The sequence below is a fragment of the Ursus americanus genome, chromosome 21, assembly GCF_024610735.1.
Source record: "Ursus americanus isolate L20-20 chromosome 21, mUrsAme1.1.p, whole genome shotgun sequence".
Lineage (NCBI taxonomy): Eukaryota > Metazoa > Chordata > Mammalia > Carnivora > Ursidae > Ursus > Ursus americanus.
In genome coordinates, this window is record NC_142147.1 from 50,268,474 (window position 1) to 50,285,563 (window position 17,090).

Below are 17,090 nucleotides of genomic sequence, written 5' to 3' on the forward strand. Positions count from 1 at the left end.
TCTGGGGTCTGGTGAGAAGAAGATGCCCAACCTTGTTATTTCTGCCCACAGTGGTCAGGTGCACCTAGAAAGCCCCCGCTGGACCCTGGCAGTGACTCAGTGACTCGCCAGGTGGGCATTCGTCACTGTGACATTCAGAGATTCAAGAGGACTACCCCGATGATGTTGAAGACGTTGGGGCACAGGGAAATAACTCGCCACAGAAGAAAAGGTGAAATGAATGATCATTTGTCAGGGAGCAAGAATTCCTGTCTCCTTCAAGGGTCCTTCTAGCCGGACCAAGCATGCAATTGACACGAGATAGTATGAAGCCAAGAAATTCGGGTTTAATAGCATCCGCCCGGGGAATCCACACGGACGTGGAAATTCCAAAGGCGGTCGGGCACATGAGGTTCTGTGTGTCATTCTGAACCAAGGAGAAGAGGGCAGGGGTCTGGGACTTCAGGGGAAAGGAAAGCACTTCCCAGGGTAGATGTTTAGGAATTCGATGGTTGCCCTGCCCTGCAGATAGGTCACTCAGAAAACATTTATCCCAGCTAACAACCTTTCGTCTGGGAAAGACCCCCAATCTACATTCTTTTTTTTTTTTTTTAAAGATTTTATTTATTTATTCGACAGGATAGAGACAGCCAGCGAGAGAGGGAACACAAGCAGGGGGAGTGGGAGAGGAAGAAGCAGGCTCATAGCGGAGGAGCCTGATGTGGGGCTCGATCCCATAACTCCAGGATCACGCCCTGAGCCGAAGGCAGACGCTTAACCGCTGTGCCACCCAGGCGCCCCCCAATCTACATTCTTCTATGTAGTTAAGGGAGAGGGAAAAGTTTCTCTTGAGCCCGTAGGGTCTCAACTGCCTTCAGCTCAGAATAATCTTCGTGTGGAAGTGGCCCGCCTTGGGGAGGTCCTGCCCTCGGCCCCTTATGCTATAGTTCATTGCTGACCTTCAACAGGGTATGTTTATCAGGGACCAAGAGATTCCAACTGGTTTGCTCAATTAAAATGAGACCTCCCAGGGGCGCCTAGGTGGCTCAGGTCACGATCTCAGGGTCATGAGATCGAGCCCTGCATTGGGCTCCGTGCTCAGTGAGGAATCTGCTTGTCCCTCTCCCAACCTTCTGTCCCCCCCCCCCCGCTCACATGTACTCTCTAATTTAAAAAAATAATAAAAATTTTTAAAAAAGGAAATAAAAAGTGCATATTTATAATCTATTTTTATTCCACTGACTGGATCATTTAGCTCTTCATTGTTCTATTTTTAAAAACCACAAATTTAAATTGAGACGTCATTTACAAGCTGAATCCCGTTTAAGTATGAATATTCATACGTATTGCTAGAGGAATGTAATGTGTCTGATTAAGGGCGCTGTGCCAGACATACATCACTGGGGCTTTTATATAAGACACAGTATATATATGCATCCTATTACCAGCCTAGAATCTGCAACGTTTTTGCCGAATCATGTTTTTTTTTTTAATTTATTTATTTGGCAGAAAGAGAGAGCATAAGCAGGGGGAGCGGGAGAGGGAGAAGCAGGTTCCCCGCTGAGCAGGGAGCCAGACGCAGGGCTCAACCCCAGGACCCTGGGATCATGACCTGAGCCAAAGACAGACGCTTAACCGACTGAGCCACCCAGGTGCCCCTAGAATCTGCAAATTTTTGCATTTTGAATTATATCTCGTCCCCAGGGTTTTGGATAAAGTTTGAAGATCGGTATAACTAGAATCTACCTCCTCTCAACATCTCCGGTTCTTCTAACCTACTGGGAATTACGGTTCTCTCCAGCCCGGACTCTCCTCACTGGGTCCCCTGCCTCAGTGCTCGCCCCGCAGTTTGTTCTCCGCATGGCCGGCAGAGGGCGCCGGCTCCCGCTTTACGGCCGCTCAGAACCCTCCGCGGCTCCCGGTTCTCCGTGGACTGCAAGCCCCAGCACGGTCCACCCCCAGTACCCATCTCTCCTCTCCTCTCCACCCCTCTCCCCCTCGCTCGCTTACTCGGTTCCAGCCACATTGACTTTCAAGGGGCTCCTGCAACACGCCAGACCCACTCCCCCCACCTCACCGCAGAACTTCTGCAAAGGCCGTTCCCTTTGTCTTTAATGCTCTCCCACCCAAGGCTCGCTCCCTCCCCTTACCCTGAGGCCTCCCCAGACCAGGCCATTTACCACTGCACCCCCTCTGGCATCCCTAACCTCCTCACCGTGGTCGTGTTGTGTTAACTTCTTCTGTAACATAAAATAACGTATAGCAAATTGATTATTATCTGCCTCTTCCCACTAGAACGTCGGATTCATGAGGGAAGGATTTTTTTTCCTCTTGTCTTGTTCACGTTTGTGCCCTCAGCGCCCAAACAGCTCTAGGCAACAGAACTTTCTGTGATGGTGGCAATGTTCTCTATCTGCTCTGTCCCACAAGATAGCCACTGGCCACGGGTAGCCCCTAAGCACCCGAAATGCTTAGGTGCAAATGATTCTTAAATTACATTTCATGTTAATTCATTTTAATTCAAATAGTCCCATGTGGCTACTGGCTACCTTATCGGACAGCCATGAGGATATGGATATATATATACATATATATATATATATATATATATATATATATATATATATATGTATATATATATATATTTAAGATTTATTTATTTGAGAGAGAGAAAGAGCACGAGCGGGAGGGGCAGGGGAGAGGGAGAAACTCAAGCTGACTCCGTGATGAGCGCAGAGCCTGACTTGGGGCTCGATCTCATGACCCTGAGATCACGACCTGAGCCAAAACCAAGAGTGGGGTGCTCAACCCACTGTGCTACCCAGGCGCCCCCAAATATTTCGTAAATATTTGTCAAATGAATGAATGAAGTCCTTACTACATCTAAATACTATTTTCTTTTCTTTTCTTTTAAGATTTTATTTATTTGAGAGAGAGAGACAGCAGGAGCAGGGGGAGAGGCGAGGGGAGGAGCAGAGGGAGATAGGGAGCAGACGCAGGGCTGGATTCCAGGACCCTGGGATCACAAGCTGAGCTGAAGGCAGACGCTTAACTGACTGAGCCCCCCAGGCGCCCCTGCACTATTTTCAACCTTAGTTTGAAATCCAGTTTGACTCCTCCCATCAGCTCTGGGAGGGGGGGGCTGCTAGGAGCTGCATTTTGCAGGTAAGCGCTCTCAGACAGAGCGGTTTCATAACTGACCCGAAGTTACATAGCTTAGAAGTGGCAGAGACAAAAGTCAATCCCAGCGCTCAACAAATCTCGCTCTCTCTGCTCTGGGGTGTGATGTCAGAACTCCTTTCTCCCAGCTGTTTGCCCAGAGTGGGTGGTGGTCAGGTCAAAGGGTTCCAGATGGACCTGAGGACGTGGGGATGGACCACCTACCTTGGTTCCTGGCTGTGGGGAAGCCGGACGGCGACTCTCAGGGCTGGAAGCCCGGGAGACCCTTGGAGATCCAAGACCTGGGAGGGCAGAACGGGACTTGGTGAGGACAGGGGATGCCAAGCAAGTCCCATACAGCCCAGGACGCTCACCTGAGCGAGGGCTGGAGAGGTCTCTGTCGCCCCCAGGGGGCCGCCCCCAGTCAGCCTCAGGGGACCGGGATGAGCTCAATTCCAAGGACTCAGGCAGGCTCTAGAGGGGTCAGGAAAAGAGAATAATGCTTACCATCGTCATTCTAACTATTTTTCAGGCACTCAGCAACCGAGCCGCAGCATGAATTGGAGTGAAGATTTGAAAACTGGTGTGGTTTCAAATCTCAGCTCTGCCATTTATGAGCTGTGTGACCCTGGGCAAGTTACTTTACCTCTCTGGGCCATATTTCATCTTTGATATGAAGATTGAATACATACATGTAAGGCACTTAGAACAGCACCCTCACATGGTGAGGCATTGTAAGTGCAAGGTTCTATAATGATTGTGCATCTGGTGCTGTGAGAAGCAATTTACTTGCATTACCTCATTGAATCCCCTCCATAAACCTACAAAGCGGCAATTATTATCCCTATTTAACATACGGAGAAACCAAGGCTCCAAGAAGGAAGTCGACGACTGGTATCACAAAGATGGCAGAGCTGGGATCTGAACCCAGGTCTCTTGGATACGTGATCTGATGGCCAAGGCACACAGCAGCTCTGACCCAGCTATGACAACAGTGGCTCCTGCTTCCTGAGGGCCTACTCCGTGTCAGACACTTTCTTATCATCATCTCTCCTTTTTCCAGAACCCTACACGTTGAGGGTGATGATCAGCGATGTCCCATAAATGTTACATAAATGTCTCTCCGGGAGAAAACAGCCCTGGTTTGTCACGTTGGCCAATCTCTGTGGTGCAAATACTCCCCCCATGGTCAATTTCAAGCTACCAACATGACATCACTGAATACAGACTTGAGATGAAATGCACACAAGTGGCTCTTGGGAGGTGTTGGGAGCTGGCTCCAGCATCCCACTGGACTATGATCGCAATATAACAAGCAAAGAAACAAAGGTTTCTGGAGCTTAGGCTACTTGCCTGTGGCTGGTTAGCTAAGAGAAAGAAAGGGAGAGAGAAAAAGGTTGAGTGGGTGAAGAGTTGGGCTCAGGGCAGATGGGACAGGAAGCTGAGCATGGGGAGAGAGGCTTGTGAGTCTCACCTCCCTCTCTGATGACTCCTCTCCTTGGAGTGCGGGGGGTGGGGAGTCAGGTTCAACGTTGGGGGGTGGTTTCTGGGGGCCCCCAAGACCTGCCAGCGTGTCTTCCACCATCCATAGCTGCTGCTGAGCAGAAGCTCTGTCCTGGGAGGAGGAAAGAAATCTGTTACCTAAAGGCGGGAAAATGCCAGGAGGGTTAAAGTTGGGTCTGAAATCAGTGAGGCTATATTTATGGAGTCATAAATGAATTATGTATGCATGAGGAGGTTATACTTGTGGATATCCATTTCCATATGGATATCCCATTGACCCACCACCATTTACCATAGACACTGTCTTTTCTAATCTGCTCTGCAGTGTGACCTCTGTTATACATAGATGAGCATATAAATATGTGAGTCTGTTTCTGAATACCCAATTCTATTCCTTTGGTCCATTTGTCTTAACTACACTGTCTTATTAACCGTAGCTTTTCAATCAGACTTGACATTTACTTGTCTTTGTTCTTGGAGGTTGCCTTGGCTACTCTTAGTCTTTTGCACTTCCAGATACAATTTAGAGTCAGCTTGTCAATCTCTACATAGAAACCTCCCCGATTTGTATTGGGATTGTAAATCAATTTGGGGAGACTACATCTTTACATTATGTACCTTTCCTATCCATGAGCATGGTACATCTCTCCATTTATCTAGGTCTTCTTTAAGTTCTCTCAATGACATTTTGTGGCTCTCAGAATAGATGTCTTGTATATCTTTCATTAGATTTCTTCCTGGATATTTAATTTGTTTATGCCAATTACAAACACTATTGATTATAAATATTTATTCTCTGGGGCTTAAATGCCCAAATATCTCAAGAAGATAATTGATTTTTGCATATTATCCTTGCATTCAGTGACCTTGATGTTGTTTATTCTAACAGCTTATCCGGAGATTATTTTGAATTTTCTACATTTATACAATCATGTGCCATCCGTAAATAAAAAATAGATTTACTTCTTCTTCTCTGGTCCTTATACCTTTATTTCCTAGATTTGTACTGTCTAGGACCCCTGGTACAATGTTAACTAGAACTGGTAATAGCAGCACCCTTGTCTTATTCCAGCTATCAGGCAGAAAGTTCTCAATATTTCACCGCCAACTATGTTTGCTGTAGGTTGGTTATAGATGTGTTTGTTATCAGATTAAGGAAGTTCCCTTCTATTCCTATTTTGCTGAGAGCTTTTACCATTAATGGATGTTAAATTTAGTCAAGTGTTTTTCCTGAATTTATTGAGATGATCATGTGGCTTTTCTCCTTTTTAAAAAAAATGTAGTGAAATACATGGACTGATTTTCAAGTGTTAAATTAACCTTGCATTCCTGTAATAAACCTAATTTGGTTCTTTTCATATATTGCTGGTGCTGAGAGATATTTAACACCAATAGATGGGGGATTAGCGTTGAGGAGTGGATTTTAGGAAGAAGGGGGACAGGTTTAACATGAAGAGAGCGGAGCTTAAATCTGTGAGTATGTATTTAATACTAGAAGTCAACAGTTTGTTTATTTCATTTTGGGGGCTTGAACCCACGACCCTGAGATCAAGACCTCTCAAGATCTGAGATCAAGAGTCAGACACCTAATTGACTAAGCCACACAGGCACCCCTAGAAGTTAACATTCAAAGTGTTCCTTCGTGGCACAGTCGGTTGAACGTCTGACTCTTGATTTTGGCTCAGGTGGTGATCTCAGGGTCATGAGATCGAGCCCTGCATCAGGCTCTGTACTCAGCCCAGAGTCTGCTTAAGACTCTCTCCCCCTCTCCCTCTCCTGCTGCCCCTCCCCCACCCTCTCTAAAATAAATAGATCTTACAAAAAAGGAAGTCAACATTTTAAACTAAAGGTATATGATTTAGAAACTCCATTATTAGGCCTAGATTGAAGAAGTGGGGGGAGGGGCGCCTGACTGACTCAGCCGGTGTAGCGTGTGACTCTTGATCTCTGGATTGCGGGTTTGGGCCCCACCTTGGGTTTAGAGGTTACTTGAAAATAAAATCTTAAAAAAAAAAAAAAAAAAAAGAATGAAGAAGTAGATCTGAGGCTAAGCAAGGGGGCTTATACTTCAGAAGTGGAGCTTGAACCAAGGGATTGGATTTAGAGCTAGAAATTCCAGAGGATAAATATAACAGCAAAAGTCAGGAGGCTAGATGGGGAAAAGGCTGAAGGGTGGGCCTTTGAACCGGAAGACAGAGCTTCAAAAAATTAGAAGAGAGATTTAGAACCAGAGGGCAGAGTGGGTCCGAACCTGAGGCAGATCTTAAAATGAAGGGTTTAGAATGAAAGGAAGGGTTTAAAATGAAAGGAAAGGACATAGAGGGGAGGGGCTTGAAATGAAGTGGGAGGGGCTTACATGCCCAAAGGATTTCCAGGCCAAGATGGTGGAAAGGGTGGAGTTTGGGGGACATACCTGGGGGGAACCAAGGTGCAGCAGGTACTCCAGGGTCTCCCTCAAGGTGCCCAGCTCCTGTTCCAGGCTGCTGTATGCGTCCCAAACCCGCTCTCGCTCCTCAGGTCCCAAAAAGGGGGAGACACGGGGTTAGTATGCCCACCCACCAGATCTTCCCCCACTCCATTTTTTCCCAGCTGACTATGAGGAAGAGAAGCCTGGTTGCGGGTGCTCTGAGGGTTATATGGACTACAATTCCCAAGAGCCTCTTCGCTCAGACTACTAGAATCCCCAGAGTCTATATGGAACCTACTATCCCAATGAGCTGCCAGTGTAGACAAATAACAGATTTCCCTAAATTCTCTGATTATCTCTGAAGTCCTCTAGGGTAGCAGACTCTATAGATTCAGTAAGTTCTTGGGACAGTCACGATCACAACCCCCACGTGCCCCCGGGGAAGCGTCACCGTCGTCATCATCATAGCAGGTAACATTGATTAGGTACCAACCATGTACCAGGCACTGTCCTTGGTGCTCATTTAATTCTAATGAGGTAAGTATTATTAATGTTTCCGTTTTACAGATAATAATGATAGCTAACATTTCTTACCATATACCAGGCACCTGTTAAACATTTATAAGCTATATATTGATATGATATTTATATATTTATATTTATATATATAAATGTATATATTTATGTTACATATAAGATATATACATATATAAAATATATATTGTATTATATAAGTGTTAAATATTCATTCATTTATGTATGTTATGTATAAATATATATGTATTTATGAAATTCTAACAATGACTCCATGAAGTAAATACTATTTTTATCATTTCAAGTTTGCATCAGAGGTATCTAAGGCCCAGAGGGGTTAAGTAACTTCTCTAAGGCGACACAGCTACCCTGAGTGCGAGCAGGAGCTGAGATTTAAAGCTAGGAAGCCCATATCAAATTCACCCTCTCAGACTACAAAATTAAGTCTGCTGTTTCTTGGCTGCTTGCCCCTCGCCCTCTAAGACTGTCAAAGTGACTGATTCAAAACTTGGGGAGAGGGGGAGGAGGAGGGAGGGAGCCTGGGTGGCTCAGTCAGTGAAGCGCCCGACTCTTGATACTGGCTCAGGTCACGATCTCAGGGTGGTGAGATGGAGCCCCGGGTCCAGCTCCGGGCTCCACGTGGAGCCTGCTTAAGATTTTCTCCCTCCCTCTCCCACTGCCCCTCAACGCCCTAAAAAAAAAAAAAAAAAAAACACTTGGGGGGAGCGGAATTCTCAAGAACAATCTTCCCATGAGCCTCTGCGGCAGGTCCCCTTCACAAACAACCTGTGTAGTCCTACTGGGAGAGCACGCCCCTTCCCAGATGCTCACCTGAGTCAGGTGACAAAGAGTGGCCCTCACGCTGACCAGTCGGTCCTGCAGGAGGCGCTGGCGCCCCCACGCCCTCCCTGGAGCGCCAGCCTCCCTGGTTGTTTGGCCCAGCTGCTGTCTGGTCAACTCCAAGGCTGCTTCTAGCTGCTCCTGCACCAAGAAGCAAGGTAGTTAGACTTCTGAATCCACATTCAGGCCCCGGGAGAGAGAAAAGGTGTCATTCCAAATCCTTAGGCGTCCTGGGGAGCAGGAAGGGAGAGGCCAAGTGTCCTTCCCCATCTCAGAGCCTCATACCTTCTCCTCCTGCCTCTGGTCTATCTCCTCCTGCAGCCTTCTCAGGAGCCGGTCCTGCCCACACAATTTGGTCAACAGAGTCTGGAGAAAGGAGAACAGGAGCTACTTATGGACCAGACCCGGCTCTTCCCCTGTCCTCCCTGCCACCCCCCTCTCCCACCCCCATCTAAAGCATTCTCCCCAAACTCTGAGTATTTGGCAGGGTTTAGACCACAGAGAACTTACATCTGTCTCCAAGCTTTGGTGAAAAGTTGAGTCAAGGGGGGGACCTGGCTGCGGAGGAGGAGAAAAACCAGGGGTCACGTGGACAGACAGATCTTTATTGTAGCTCAGTGCTCAGTCAAGCCATGTTCCTATTGACAGACCCCCTTCTCCTTATTAGCGCCCCTCCCCTTTTTTTTTTATCTAGGCTTGACGCTGGCACGGAGCCCAACCTGGGGCTTCAACTCATGACCCTGAGAGAGACCTGAGCTGAGATCAAGAGTTGGATGCTTAACTGGTTCAGCCACCCAGGCACCCCCTTATTATCTTTGTTCCAAGATTTAGCAAACCTCAGTAGACCACCTGTCAGATTCTCGGCTTTAGGAAGATGCAATAGACTCTGTTACCAAAAAGCTTCGGTAATGTTATAATTAGTGGAGAATATTTAGACATTTCTTTTACAACTGAAAATAAAATAAGGATGCTCGCTACTACTGTTAGAGTTTAACACTGTATTAGAGATCTTGACCTATGCTATAAGAAAAGAAAAAGGAAACAAATAGAAGTGTAAGGATAGGAATGATATGCTCATCAACTCAGAGAAACCAATGAAATCAAAGAGTGATTAGAATAAGAGAATTCAGGGGCACCTGGGTGGCTCAGTCGGTTAAGCATCTGCCTTCGGCTCAGGTCGTGATCCCAGGGTTCTGGGAACCCATGTTGGGCTCCCTGCTCAGCGGGAGTCTGCTTCTCTCTCTGCCCCTCCCACCTGCTCCTGCTTGCTCTCTGTCTCTGTCTTTCTCAAAGAAATAAATAAAATCTTAAAAAAACAAAAAAGAATAAGAGAATTCAGGCCGCCTGGCTGGCTTAGTCAGTGGAGCATGTGCCTCTTGTTCTTGGGGGTCTTGAGTTTGAGACCCACGTTGGGTGTAGAGATTACATAAATAAATAAATAAATAAATAAATAAATAAATAAATAAATAAATAAATTCAGCAAGGGTGCCAGGTGAAAGATGAAGTTCCAAATATCAATAGCCTATTTCTACACCATCCATAGCTAGAAAATATAATTTAAAAAAAAGAAGAAACCATTCAAATAGCTTTAAAAACTATCAGGAATTTAGGAGTTACCTTAACTAAGAGCATATGAGATCTCTATTGAAAAAATTAAAAAAAAAAACAAATAGAAGAGAGGCGCCTGGGTGGCGCAGCCGTTAAGCGTCTGCCTTCGGCTCAGGGCGTGATCCCGGTGCTCCAGGATCGAGCCCCACATCAGGCTCCTCTGCTAGGAGCCTGCTTCTTCCTCTCCCACTCCCCCTGCTTGTGTTCCCTCTCTCGCTGGCTGTCTCTCTCTGTCAAATAAATAAATAAAATCTTAAATAAATAAATAAATAAATAAATAAATAAATAAATAAAGATATGAATGAATGGAGAGATATTCTATATGTATGCTACCCAGTTTGTGACAGCCCTAGGAAACTAATAGAAGCATCGGTCAAGGGACCTTGAAATAGCCACTCTTCTCTAGGCACGCTAGTCCAGGAGATGACATTCTCCATAGCAAAGAAAGCAAGGAATGGGGCTCTAGCAGATTCGAGATGCCGCGGGACACCTACCAATAAAACCATGGAAGCCCGTGTCCCAGGAGCTCTTGGGGGTAGTTGGAGATATGTGGAGGAGCCAGAGGGGGCCTGGGAGGAATATTGAAATAGAGATGTTTAGAAATTGGCGTGTTTTAGTAACAAATATTAGAGTGGGTGCGTCCAGAATTGATGTGACCTAGGAGACTCTTTGAGGTTCAGAACTGGGCCCCCACAACTTCCTCAACTACCTGTTCTCCAGCTTTGTGCCACTGTGGGGACACATAGGATGATAATAAATGGACGAGCCTGGCAAAACTGCCCCAGAGATCAATAGAAGTTGCAATCTACTCTCACTCTCACATTTGTGGTTATCTGTGGATATTCTAGGCTACAATTCCATGATGCTCAGAGGAAATAGCAGGTGACCATCTTGGAAAGATAAACTGGAGACACAAGATAGGTGCAATCCACACTACCTCTCCCAGCATTGTCTTGGAGGACAGTATTCTGGACTACAATCCCCATAATACTTAAGGCGTAATGGCCAGAGACCGGCCTGAAAAGACAGCCATGCGGACTGATGGGAGATGAAGTCCACTTTCCCCCCTCATATCTGAACTCAGATGTGCTTATGTTGAACCACAATCCCCATGATGCCCAGGGGCCATGGCCTGCAGACCTGCCTGGAAAGACAGACCACAGCCATATGGGAAATGTAGTCCCCCTCCCCATTAACTCTCTGCTCACCTGTGTTCTGGCCTCCTGACTCCAGTGCTGGGGACTCCTGGGGGGCCTTCCTCCCCCAGGCTCAGAGGAGGGTCCTCGACGAGGAGTGGGGGGCCTGGAGAGTGTTTGGCGCTGAGGGCCCCAATCCAGGGGAGGCCGGACGTCGATGCGACTCAGAGGGGTATGGGGTCTGGCAAGAGGTGCTATGTCACTGGAGGGTGGAGGGGGTCTGCGTGCAGGAGCAGAACGAGGCCGGGGGAGGCTCAGAGGTGAGGGAGGGCGAGAGAATGGTGTGAATAGGCTGTTGGGCAGAGAGAATAGGAGAACTGGGTGAACTAGAGCCCCTTCACCCCACTACCCCCCCTCAGCCTCATGTACATGTCCCCTTTCAGTTTGTCTCACTGTCCCTCTAGAGTAGAACCCCTCTCTATTAGCCTGATCCTGAATAATTTCCCCCTTTGTGGCATCTACTCCTTAGGACTTCCCCCTATGGGTTCTGACCCCACAAGAACTCCGGCAACTCACATCCGCTCAAGGGAGAGAGAACTAATCCATACTGGAATCGGCCACAGTTTCCGCCCTTCTCTTAGGCCATGCCCCCAACAATAGCTTTTCCTCTGACACTCTGCCCTCTGGAAACTTCTTGTCCCAGACTTCCTCAACTCACTCCGGGCTCCTGGTCCTCCGGATCTGAGGTCCAGACTGGAGGTCGGCTGTGGGGCTGGGAGTGAGCAGCCCGGGTCGTCCACGACCTCTGGAGAGCCGAGCCACCTCTGGTGACTCTAAGCCGTGTCTCTCTTCCCCTCTTCTCACCTCCGGGGGACCACCGGGACCGCCAGGGCCTTCTCCAGGCTGGGGACGTGCGGGTGACCTGGGTCGCCCACTAAGGAGTGGGCACAGAAAAAGACATCACTCCTTTGTACTTCATAACAACCCTTAATCCCATTTCACAGATGAGCGCACGGGAACCTACACAGAATAAAGGGTAAGTGGTGCACTATAAATCATTGTTCCCACTTTGCAGATGGGAAAACTGAAGCCCTGGGTGTGGAAGTGACTAGTGCAGGGCTACAAGGTCCATCGGGGTCGCTGGACCCAATGTCCCGGACTGTGAGTCTCCAGACTGAAACTTGGGGAAGGCCGGGACAGAGTCAGCCTAAAGCCTTTCTGTTCATATTTGACGTTACTTCAATGGCAGCCTCTGAGGCGGAGACTTCTGAGGGAGCCAATCAGAGAGTGTGCAATATTGATGAAGGGGGCTGAACAATATGGTGGGCGGAGCCTAGAAGAGAAAGACTTTCTGCTGATTGGAAGACAGGAAGTTCCCTGGAGGTGGAGCTCAAAGGGCGGAGCCTCCTTAGCTAGAAGACGTATGATTGGACGTTGAAGAGGCAAGGCCTAAAGGGGAGGGTCTGGGGAATAATTAGATGGACTTGGATTGGAGGTACAGGTCAGGGGCGTGGCCAGGACCTAAACTCACCAATCGTCCCCCTCCGCGCGCGAGGCCCGGCCCAGCGCCCTCAGCCAGCCCCGCAGGTCCTCCAGAGTGTCGGCGGCCAGAACGTAGGTCCTCATGCCTGGGTGCTCGGCCTGCGGGGAGAGAGAGCTGGGGACCTGGACGCCCGGGCCCTCTAAAAAGGAGGATGCCATGAACTCTGGTCAAGGCTTTTTATCTCCAATAACGGATGTTTCCACGGCTGCCCCCATGGCTTAGCGCTTTAGTGCCCACGGGGGGTGGGCGGACTCACGGTGAAGGTGAAGCGCCGCCCTCGCGGGGCTCCTGGCCCATCTGGTCTGATACTGTAGCTAGGGAGCAGGACACTGCCCAGGACGCTCTCCTCGCGGCTGTCTGCAAAAGAGGGGCTGGGGTCAGGGATCGATCGCACAGGGATCTGGAAGCCAAGAGGCTAAGGGAAAAAGAGGGTGGGAGGGGGGCCCATCCACCCCGTGCCAGGGAGGGCACTGACCCTTGTAATAGAAGAGGCAATGGCCGGAGAGGACAAACCAGCGGCGTTTCCAGAGCCGGAGCCCGGAGCTGTCCTGGGGAAACAGAGTGGGAGGGGAGGCCTGAGTAGAGGGGGCGTGGGGAGAAGAAACGTGGAAATGAAGACAGTGACACCCGGAGACAGAGAAACCCAGAAAGAGGAGAGGAACAGACACATGTTTGCTGCAATAGATTGAGCTGGAGAACTGGAAGCCAGAGTGTACGGGCTGAGCTCACATAGATTCTGGACACAGTCAGGCCTGAGTTGGGCTCCTAGCTCCACCCTTCTCGAACTATGCCATTAGACTAGTCATTTCCTGGCTAGGACACTCGTGTTTTCTCATCTGTGAATTGGGGATTGAGAAATTACCGGAAGGTTGGAGCGAGCTACTGTATAACCCATGGCCCGGAATTTTATAGACTCAGACTTTTGGTCAGATTATTCCGGAGTCTGAGACACAGAGAGAGGCCAGGAAGGTGGCACTGGGAGCCCTAACCTGAATCCTGCATCTCCCCATTTCCTCTGCCAAAACGACTCCATCTCCAACCTTGTGCCCCTCTCCTCTTCAATCCATTCCTCCAGAAGCCAGCACGATCTTTTTCAATTATGTCAGATGGTGGGCGTCCCTTGCTCAAAACAGAGCCTATCGTCACACTTAGAATAAATCTCAAATTCCTTCCCCTCTTTTACTGGCTTGCAGGGAATCTCAAACCTAGGTCTGCATAAGAATCACCAGGGGGTGGGGTGCCTGGGTAGCGCAGTCGTTAAAGCGTCTGCCTTCGGCTCAGGGCGTGATCCCGGCGTTCTGGGATCGAGTCCCACATCGGGCTCCTCCGCTAGGAGCCTGCTTCTTCCTCTCTCACTCGCCTGCTGTGTTCCCTCTCTCGCTGGCTGTCTCTCTGTCACATAAATAAATAAAATCTTTAAAAAAAAAAAAAAAAGAATCACCAGGGGAGCTTATTAAAATACAGATTCCTGGGTCCCAACCCCAGAACTCCCGAGTCAGTAGATCTAGCAGGGATTTCCAGCAAGTTCCTAGCAGGGACACGTTGCGAACCACTGCCCTGCCATCCCTCCTATCTCGACCCTTGGCTGGCTCCAAACACCAAGCTTTGGCCTGCCATAGGGCCTTCCGCTCTCAGATCCCCTCCGCTCTCCAGCTCTTAGCATAATGGGCTCCTTCTTGTCAGTTAGTTCTCAGCTCAAATGTCACCTTGGAGACTTCCCTGACCAAGAGTCAAAGGGTGCCCTCATCCCTCTGCCACTTTTGCGCATAGCCTCCTGTGTTATTTCTTCAGAGCAATTCCTACAATCTGAAATATGCTAGTGTAGTATCCATCCCTGCCCCACCCCCTCTTGAATGTACTAGAGACATCTGTTTGTCTTATTTGGGCTTGGCATGTTATAAAAATTCAGGAAGTGGTCACTGAATGAATGAACGGGTGCAGGGAACAAGGACAGGAAAAGGGGAGAAGCCGCATTAGGAAAAAGGAAACGCGTTTGGAGACTGGGAAGGAGAGAAACAGTGGACAGCCAGGGGCCCAGCGTCAGTCAGTGTCTCTTCCCTTCTAGTGCTCACACCACCTGCTTATGAAGCCAGCCTCGGATGTGCACTGGAAGGTTGGGATCCCTTCGGAGCGCATTGCCTCTCTTCCCGAAGGCATGCACCTTGCTTACTGCCCGGGTAGGCTTCTGAGGAGAGAAGGAGGACAGAAATGAACAGGATGGGTTTGGGTGCAGGCAACCCAAGGCCCTCGCTCGGCCGCCCTCAGACACCAAGCCAAGGAAGGAGCTGGATTTTGAGATCAGAACGGGAGGTGCGTGGTACAGAGTTGATAGACACTTTGAATGGGCAGACAGAGATGTTTGGAGGAAAGGAAGAAGTTACTGGTTGATGGGGGAGGAACTGGGGTGTCAAGGGTCTACTGCCAAGGAGAGGATGCCCTTGGCCACTAGAGCCGGAGATGTAGTGCAGTCTTTGGGATTGGAATTGGAAATACTGGCTGGGAGGTCCCCCAGAACCAGGAAAGACTTCCATGCCAAGTTCCTGGTGATGGATGGGTCAGCTGAAGGGGAAGATGCCCCAGTGCCAGGGAGTGACTTCCCTTAGCAACCATGTCCAGGGCAGAGAGATGGCTCCAAGCTCCCCCCCCCCCCCCAGTAGACGGAGTCCCCTCTCCCATCCACACAGGTGTCTCAGGCATCTACGGCCCCAGTCCCACAGGAAGCCCTTCCTTGGGGAAGGCGCTGACCAAGGTTGGGATTGAATCTCTAGATTCTGAACTGGGGAAACTGGAAATGAGTAAAGAGAGTGGCAGAGGACAAGGAAACTAGTGTTGTCACTGAACTTTGGGCTGGGGTGACGATTGGTGACGCAAGTGTCGCAGGCCTCCTGGGGCCTTATCATCAGAGGAAGGTCTTTCCTTATCAGATTTCAGAACTTGGTAGGATGGCTAGAGGTAGGACAGGGAGTTCTCAGTCCCAGTCAAGGGTAGCCACAGCCTGAGTTCCTGGAGGGAGCTTCATGGCTGGGGAGTAACCCTATCTTAGCAACCAGAGTCCAATGGGATTGTTACTCTGGTTGAATTAGGAAAATACAAGGGGTGGGGACAGCTGGAAGTGTCTCTGAATTCCTAGCTGGGGCTGATGGGCAATTTGGGACCTTACTAGGTGTGGCAGAGCCCATCGCTAAGTATCTTTGCCCTTAACGATGGGAATCCCCTGGGTTGGCACGGAACCCGGGGCTGGGAAATAGGAGAAGGGGGCAGCCCGGAGCCCCGCCCTCCTCCCCAGCCCCTCCAAGAAGTTCGAACCTTGGTGCTCAGGCTGCCCAGGGAGGAGATGGTGGAGGCGCTGCTGGCCAGGCTGAGGCTGCTCCGAGGTCTGCCCTCCTCCATCAAGGGCTTGGGGAGAGAAAGAAAGGGGCTGTGTGCCTGTCTCTGCAGCTGACCCGGCTGGGGACAGAGACAGGGTCAGGGACTCGCAGGTCGGAGGAGGCTGAGGAGAAAGAGCCTGTTGTCTGGGAACTGGGGGGCTGGGGGAGGCCCTGGCCTCGGACTGCATACCGAGAGTGATGCCAAGAGAGGTGGGCGGCACTGGCAGCTGCGGGGAGGGGGCAGCTGTCTGCAGCCCAAGACAGAGAATAGGGGCTCCTTTATTCTTGCCCTCTGCACTGTAGCCAGGAATGTGACCCTCTCTGTGCTCAGGGAGCCCCCATTCCCTCCCTGCGTCTTCCCGGCCGCCCCCAGCTACCTGTCTCCTGCCCTCCCACACGCATCCCCAAGCCATGCCTGCCAAGCTCTGGGACGCCAGGAACGCACACCCAGGCCAGCCAGGGAACTTACCAGCTCTGGGGTCCCAAGGGCGGGGCAAGAGGGCCGTGTGAGTGCTGGGACCCCCAGCTGCGGTGTCCCTCCTTTTCTGATTGGGAAGGGGGGCTACCTCTCAGACCTGTCTCCCTTCTCACCTGCTCACTCACACGCGTTTTGCTTTTTGTCTCTCGTCTCTTCTGGTCACTCTTCCCTTTCTTGCAGAGCGTCTCTGTCTCTGGCCTCGCCTTGTCTCTCTGTCTCTAATCCGTCTCTTCCAGTCTCCCTCTCCCTCATTCTCTCCCCCGCCCCCCACCCAACACTTTCCCTTCCAGGCTTTCTGTTTCTGTTCCAGATCTTTTTCGCTCCGATTTACAGAGTCTCTCTTCCTCAGGTTTCCATCTCGTCCTCTCCCTCTCTCTCTCCCTCACCCTCAAGCTCTTCCTCTTTCTCTCTCTCTCTCTCTGTCCCCACCGACGTTTCCTCCTCTCGCTCAGATTCCCCTTCTGTCTTCCTCCCCTCTCCGTTTCTCTTTCCTCCCTCCTGGTCCGCCAGCCGCCCACGCTGCGGTCTCCCCTTC

At 49.8% G+C, this 17,090-nt stretch overlaps 1 protein-coding gene across 3 annotated transcripts in view; it reads right to left on the reverse strand.

Moving 5' to 3' along the window:
• The window catches only part of PLEKHA4 (pleckstrin homology domain containing A4), a 22,798-nt gene extending 5,741 nt beyond the window's left edge, over nt 1-17,057 (reverse strand). The window contains exons 1-16 of one of the 3 annotated variants that reach the window (XM_045772100.2): nt 16,669-17,054; nt 16,016-16,105; nt 14,787-14,894; nt 13,185-13,257; nt 12,966-13,066; nt 12,698-12,807; nt 11,885-12,100; nt 11,239-11,518; nt 10,525-10,599; nt 8,933-8,980; nt 8,708-8,788; nt 8,414-8,563; nt 7,055-7,153; nt 4,613-4,753; nt 3,513-3,612; nt 3,364-3,440 (exon numbers count right to left, since the gene is read on the reverse strand). In XM_045772100.2, the coding sequence (XP_045628056.2) occupies nt 3,364-3,440; nt 3,513-3,612; nt 4,613-4,753; nt 7,055-7,153; nt 8,414-8,563; nt 8,708-8,788; nt 8,933-8,980; nt 10,525-10,599; nt 11,239-11,518; nt 11,885-12,100; nt 12,698-12,807; nt 12,966-13,066; nt 13,185-13,257; nt 14,787-14,894; nt 16,016-16,099 (1,743 nt within the window). In that variant the 5' untranslated portion in view covers nt 16,100-16,105; nt 16,669-17,054. Of the gene's footprint in view, nt 1-3,363; nt 3,441-3,512; nt 3,613-4,612; nt 4,754-7,054; nt 7,154-8,413; nt 8,564-8,707; nt 8,789-8,932; nt 8,981-10,524; nt 10,600-11,238; nt 11,519-11,884; nt 12,101-12,697; nt 12,808-12,965; nt 13,067-13,184; nt 13,258-14,786; nt 14,895-16,015; nt 16,106-16,546 lie in introns of all 3 variants that reach the window. The other 2 variants (XM_045772099.2, XM_045772101.2) reach the window with 2 other exon arrangements.
• Nucleotides 17,058-17,090: the final 33 nt, after the last annotated feature.